The following is a 7,613-nucleotide window of genomic DNA, read 5'->3' as shown; positions in this document are numbered from 1 at the left end:
ATTTAATTATTTTTATCATGACTTTGTAGTGTTTGTAAATCATTTGATATTCATTCTATCTAAATATAGTAATTTACCACTATTTTATATTTCTAAACTACTATTATTCATAGTAATGAATATAAAATAAATTGAAAGTACATTTGATTAAATATTATTTTTAATATAAAACATCAAATGAATATACAATTAAATAAACTGTGTTATAATAATTAATAAATAAGTTGTTTATATTCACTATTTTATTAAATTGAATACGAATATTTATTTTTTTCTATTAATTCATTATCATTGTATTTTGTTTATTTTCATTATTTTTATTATCATCAAACATTTCATATTTCTTTATTGTATACTTTATCAAATAAATATTCATATAGAATGAATTTAGATGAATGAAACTGTTTAATTCAATAAATTTATTTATTTTTAACAACAATTAAATGAAATGTTGGTTTACAATATTTCATTGGAAGGTATTATTTAACCATTTGATAAATAACACTCATTGAATAGTGAAAATATTACATAATTCAAATTAACAATGATTTGAAGAATAGGTGAAAGTAAAAATTCAATGGTAATTTTATTTTGAAGAAGAATATAATTAATATAAATGATAATCCAAAATAATCCACACAAGAAACAATAATTATATCACAATAATTTGTTAGAAAAAGAAGAAAGTTGTAAAAGATAAAACAAAAAAGATGAATAAATTTATTAAATAAATGTAAACACTGATGTTCAATATATTTTATACATTAACGATAAAATGAAAAAGAAAATACAAAATTGAGATAAAAAATTGAATACATTAAAATTATTGTTATCATTCTAATTTAAGAATTGAATATTTATTTAGAAAGTATTTCTTACAATTTTAACAATAACAACAAACAAATAAAAAGTGGGGGTAATTGTTGATATGTAATTCTATTTTATAATTATTTCTTGGTTTTCAATCGATAAAATAAAAAATTAAATACCAGTAAAATGATTAAAATTAGTTTATATTTGAAATTATCGAATGAATGATGTTTAATTTAAATTAAGAACAAAAACATGAAACTATATCAAATGTAATGTTAATACAAAGAAAAATAAGTGCGATAGGAAAACAAAAGAAAGAGGAATTAAATGAAAATAATAATAAATAATAGGATAAATGAGTATTTAAGCATAGAATATGAAAGGTATATCATTTTTATTATTTTCTCATTATCAAAGCAATGTAGTGAATTTGAACTGTATGAATACATAATAGATACTGTTGATAGTGCATTTGAATGTATTGAATCTATTCAAACAACAGAGGGTGCAAATAACGCTATTATTAATGATTTAAAATACTATTTAGAATCATATGTATTTAAAGACATATTAAAGAATCCACCACAACCATCATTTTCAAATAATTATTATGAGAAAGTAGATATTGATTCAAAATTAGATAAAATAAATACAAAAACTACAAGTCTGTATGAATTTTATTCAGAAATTAATAATCTTATTATTTCAACAAGAGATTCTCACTTAGCTTTTAGTATAAAAAATAAAAATGATTTTAACATCAATGAAAATAGTGAATTAACACTTTTCTATTATTTCCTTCCATTTTCAATAAATATTGAGAATGATAAGAAAATGTATTTAATTCCAAGGTATTCCTTCAAATTTAGCGTTGTGAATCCACCAGATGAAATAAAAAAGAATATGAATGTACCAGTTAAAACAATAAATGGAGAAGATCCATTTAATATTATTCGTGAATTTGGAAAGAAATATATGAGATTAAAATGTCCACATGCACAATTTACATTAGCAAAAGATTATTTAGTTGGAGGTGTTTTAAGTTATTTACCATTGACAAAAGAATATTTAAATACACAAATAAGTATTACATGGGAAAATGGAGAAAGTGTGAATGTTAATTATAAAATATATAGAGAAACAGCAAGTGTATCAAATAGCAATGAAAAACTAAAACAAGGAATTAGAAAACCATTAACTGAAGAAGAAACAAAAGATATAATCAATACAAAGAAAGCACTCGATGAAAATGATAGAATTACAAGAAAATTTACATCAAAAGATAATAATATTCATTGTTCATTTTCTGTGAATGGTGTAAACACATTGTAGTTCGTTCTTTTGATACAGAAGTCAAAGAGTCATATGAAGAAACAATTTCAAATTGTATTGATTTGTTTGATTCTAATAATTATCCTATTCAAGTCATATTCCCAAAGAATGGAGGAGGATATAGTATTTATTCACAATGGATAGAAAAGATATTATCACCATATGATGATGTTAATTATATAGTTTCATTGAGAGAATCAGACTACACAAAGCATAGGTTAAAAACAGGATTTGCTGTAAATTTATATGATCCAAAAACATGCCAACAAAGAAGAAGTAAATGGACAAGTATAATTCCCATAATAAATTCATTCCCACTTGGAGATTGGTACTCAAAACCAAATATTATTAAATATGGTGATGTTGAACATAAAGTTACACAGCCATCAATTGAAGTTTTTCCAAAAAAGAAATTAATGAAACATCCAAGAAACCCAACAGAAATAGTAGTTTATACAGATCCATATTGTTATTCAGCATGTTCATGTGTAACAAAAGGATTAAAAGAATGGGGAGGAGCTATTCTTGTAGGATTTGATGTAGATCCATATGGTAAAGATGAAGAATTTGAAGTAGGATTATCACCAACTGATGTTATTGAATCTGTTCCTTTACTCCCTCATATATGGATGGAAGTATATGGATATAATCTTAGAATAAGTGTTGGAGAAAAATACAGATATAATTATGAATACAAGGAAACAATTCCTAGAGAATTTTTAACTGATATGATTGATGAAAGAGTGAATATTTATCAATTTTCAAATTATAAGATAAATGAATTTGCAGAACAAACAAAGAAAATAGTAGAAAAGTATAAAACAAAATGTAATCCAAAGAATAAAAGATTAGTTAAAAGAGATAGTATATGTGATAAAGAAATTAATATCGAACATGGACATGGAGGATATGAATGTGGAGATAATGGAGAGTGGAGTACAAAATGTGTACTAGCTTATTGTGATTCAGGATATAAATTTGATTATATCAACAACAAATGTATTAAAGGCATTTGTTCAAGTGGAATGCCAATAATGACAGTAAACCTAGTCATGATAATACTTGGAATAATAACATTAATTCTCTAATTGAAGAAGGTTTAATTTGAAATATAATTTTTTGTTTAATAAAATAAATAATAAATGAAGGAGGAAATAGCGAACAAATTGATGAAAAAATTAACTGAATGACAATTTGTATGATAGAAATAATATTTTCATATTTCATTTGTTATATTTGTTTGAAATGAAATAAAAAAGAATAAAACATAATTTTAATTAACCATATATTCAAAATAAATAATACAAAATGTGTGAAAATAATTATAATTATAGTTCATTATTTCATTGTCATTTATTTCAATTTATAGAAAATATAAACATTAAAAACATTAAAATAAAATCAAATTATTGTTTTGATCAATATTCTTCATCTCCTTCATTATAATTTAGTACTTTCTCTATTTCATATATTTTATGATTAGATTTACGTTCAGAATTAGTTCGTGGATTAACAACATATCTATTATCTTCTGTAACAATAATTCCTAAATATTCATTAATATCAATCTCATCAAATAACCACTCTCTTTGCAATACTATTTTAAGTTTGAGTAAGTTGATAAAATCATTTGATAATTTTTGAACATTTTCCAATACATTTAATTGTTCTTTAAATGATTCAATTTCGTATGTTATTTTTTGTGCATCAACAAAATTATTAAATGACGAATGTAATTTATCTAATTGTTCTGGAGTAGGTTTGATAGCTTTTAATGCTATTCCAAGTGGTGTATTATTTAATGGAAGTGAAGGTAATGAATTAATTTGTTTGTTTGTATTAGATGATTGAATTATTTCTTTATTTTCTTTACTATTAGTTTCAGGTTTTGGTGGATTAGTATTCTCTTTTTTAACATCTTTTTGTTGTTCATTTGTATGTGTATTTTCTTTACTATTAGTTTCAGTTTTTGGTGGATTATTGTTTTCTTTTTTAACATCTTTTTGTTGTTCATTTGTATTTTCTATTTTATTTTGTGTAAACATATAATCTATTATATCTTTTATTTTAAATTGCTGTATCAATGAACCAATATTATAAATTGAAACAGCAATATCTGTTATAGATTCTACTTTCTCTATGATTACTTTTCCAACTTCAGTTGCTGCGTTTCCCAATAACTTTTCTCTTTCTTCTTCTTTTTCATTGATTTCTTTTTTCTTTTTATCTATTGAATCTTGATTGTTATCTAGGTTTAAACTCTGTGCTGTTTTGATAATCTTTTCAATAGGAATTTCACTGAATGAATATTTGTTTGTAAGAATCTGTACTTCTGCATCTAACCTTTTATTAATCTTTTTATAAAATTCTCTCACATTTGAACTTTCAATAAATATTGTTTTACATTTTCTATTATCAACAAGAATTTTACATCGACTTATTCTAATTCCAAGAAGAATTTGTGTATTTGTTAAATACAAATGTTTGTATTTAATAGCAAGCTGATTCAATCTTTTCCTAAGATTTGTCATTGTTTTTAATTCTTCATATGATTTGTCGCTTAATAATTCTTCTTGTCTTGTAAGATAATAATTCACTCTATTAATTACAAAACAAAAACACATTCTTCTCCATTCATCTACTGTTGGTTGAATTATTTTTTCATACCCATATAAAAATGTATTTAAATCATTCAATTTTTCATCTTTACTTTTTTCGTAAGATGACATTATTTCAAATAATTTTGATTCTAATTTTTGATAAAATTCATTATCACAAACTGTCATATATTCACTCTTCCCAATGAAACTCTTTTCAATACCTATAGCACATATTTTACCTGATTGTATTTCACTTCCATATTTTTCAATTAATTCTTTTGTTTTATAAACATGATATGCTAGTCGAAAGATTCTATCTTCATCTTCTTTTACTTCTGAAGATACTAAAGTTGGAAAGATATTACAAGTCCACATTCTGATTGCTTGGTATTGTCCATATCCTGGAATTAAACCAATACCTGCTGCTTTTAAATGTCGTATTATTCCTTTATCTGTTTTTCCTTTTTCTGCAACTTGTTTAACTAACATTTTAATGATATCTGGCATAATAATATAATGTTCTGAAATTTCATTTTCTAACCAACGATTTAAAACTGTATTTATTTCCCTTAAATGGTTATTGAAAAAAACAAGATATTCCTTTCCATCAATTTGAAAATGTACATCAGGTTCAACAACAAGTTCATTTTCATTTTCTGGTGCATTTTGAAGTTTTACACCTATTTTATGAAATTGAACTAAATTTTGTGGATAATATTCTTTGAGATAAGCTATTTCTGCACTTCTTTTCATTCTTTCTGTATTAGAGTGTTTTGTAAGCATTTGTTCTGAATTATCAAGTTATCATTTTCTTTTTATTTCACGTTATTCATATTTATCGTATTTATTACTTCTTTCCTATTTTCTATTTTATACCCCTTTTATTATTTTACATACATTTGAAACTTTATTCATATTTTTATTTTCATATCGTTATTATTTTAAAATAGAAATAAAAGAATAAACCCAAACGATTATTTTATTAATTTACATTACCCCCTATTATGTTATGCGACATATTTATTTATAAATTATATGTTAAACATCATTCGATATTAAATTTATCTTTTCATTATTTTGATTTTATTGTTTAGTGATGAAGTTGAGAAATGAAATAAAAATAAAATGTAATAAATAAAATAATAGAATGAGAAGTTAAGTTATTCAATATAAACTAATAATTTTTATGAAAGAAAGAATAAAATAAAAAAGATAAAAGTAAATTAGAGAATGTTTAGAGTTTCTCATAAGTGAAGGAGTTTATCTGCCAATCCTGTTGATGAACATGTAAAGTTCTTCCTTCTCTAATACATTCATCAATAAGTTGATGGCAAAAAGGTCTTCCTTGTGGACAATTTCTTTGTTCAACTAATCCGTGTTCTCCTTCAAGGTTTGAACCTTTGACATACCAATCTCCCATGTTTATTAATGAAATAACGATTATATGATTTTGTTTAAATAAAGAAAGGGAGTAAAGAAAAAATTAGAATGATGTTTAATTATTCTAGAACATGATAACTTACAAAATCAAATAAAAATATTGTGATTCAATTTATTTTTAATCGTTTTGTATCGTTTTTATGTAATGTTATAAATAATAATATTTTCATTTTTATCATTTGAAATATATTCAAACAATAATGTAAAAATATTATGTAATGTTAATATGACGTTTATAATAACACCACAACAACAAACAAATAAAAATAAAAGAAAACCAATTATTCAATAAAAGCAAAAGACGAATTAACTTAATTTAGAACATTTTAACAATACTTTACTTCAATGGATTGTATTTTTTCAAAAACACAATAGAGATGTTTTGATTTTGGTTTATTCAGAGTAGATGATGGATTAAATGTAATTAATGAAATTAATAAGTCATAATATATAAGAATGTGATGATAATATGATATTTTATTATTAAATCATTCTAAATGTAATAAACATTGTGTATTTTATGTTCTACTCAACTGAGAAATACTGATATTATATTAATGAATTATATTTTAATGTTATTTACTATTTAAATTCTATTTTGCGTATTGATTAAACAAATATAATATGTATTTCTATTAATTACTTCAACATAATAAATTGTATAAAATTAATAATGAAACAAGCACATGTCATATTCAAAAATACATTAAAATATATAATGGATTAATTATGATTAATCTCATCTTTATGTTTTCATTATGTTGAGAAGTGAGCAAATCAGTTTCTTATTTATGCTTTATTTCTATTCAAATAAAGTTTTTTCAAACATGCTCGACTTAAATGATTTTTCATTTAAGTTGCTGCATGACTTTTATTTTGATTTTAATGAGTAATATAATATTTCTCATTCTTTATATTGTTGTTTTAACGAGAGTATATCCATAATCTAATGATTATGACTCATCTCCTTTATCTTCCACACCCCCTTAAAGAAAAATTATTCCTTGATAATATCCTTATATTCAAATGTACATACAACACTAAAAATTATATATGCATCTTCTTTAATAAATAAGCATCCTTAATACATAATAATTATTCTTAATAAATAATAATCACTATAAATAATAACAAGTTAGTTTTGAATATATTATCTCACCAAAGGTATGTCATAACCAGAAGATAACTGGGGAAATCGAATCATGTGAATATTTTATGGTTGTATGTGGTGTTTCTGACAAGTCATCTTCGATTTCCTTATCTAAAGAATAATAACAAATAAATAAAGAAAATAAATAAGAAAGAATGATTATTTGTTGTACTTTCAAATAAATAAATATTAATAAATTAATGAAATGAATAATAATGAGAAATAATGTAATTTAAATATAATGAAATAAAAAGAATGATAAATAATCAATGTTTCAA

At 22.8% G+C, this 7,613-nt stretch overlaps 2 protein-coding genes across 2 annotated transcripts, besides 2 other annotated features; one reads left to right on the top strand and one right to left on the bottom strand.

Annotated features, from left to right (window-relative positions):
• Positions 1-1,140: 1,140 nt before the first annotated feature.
• Positions 1,141-3,233, top strand: EHI_076380 (uncharacterized protein; the record flags this gene model as incomplete). The annotated part of the gene is made up of 2 exons (XM_643111.2): positions 1,141-2,110; positions 2,239-3,233. The coding sequence occupies 2 exons, from the start codon at positions 1,141-1,143 to the stop codon at positions 3,231-3,233; spliced, it is 1,965 nt and encodes a 654-aa protein (XP_648203.2).
• Positions 3,234-3,563: 330 nt separating this feature from the next.
• Positions 3,564-5,528, bottom strand: EHI_076370 (uncharacterized protein; the record flags this gene model as incomplete). Its single annotated transcript, XM_643110.2, has 1 exon — positions 3,564-5,528. One exon carries the CDS (start codon positions 5,526-5,528, stop codon positions 3,564-3,566), a length of 1,965 nt encoding a protein of 654 aa, XP_648202.2.
• Positions 5,529-6,907: 1,379 nt separating this feature from the next.
• Positions 6,908-7,316: a repeat region.
• Positions 7,250-7,437: a repeat region.
• Between the last annotated feature and the right edge of the window lie 176 nt (positions 7,438-7,613).

This window comes from Entamoeba histolytica, genomic scaffold (genome assembly GCF_000208925.1).
Source record: "Entamoeba histolytica HM-1:IMSS scf_1104750517467 genomic scaffold, whole genome shotgun sequence".
In the NCBI taxonomy this organism is placed as follows: domain Eukaryota; phylum Evosea; order Mastigamoebida; family Endamoebidae; genus Entamoeba; species Entamoeba histolytica.
Note: the sequence above shows the minus strand (reverse complement) of the source record. Positions and strands in the feature narration are given on the sequence as shown.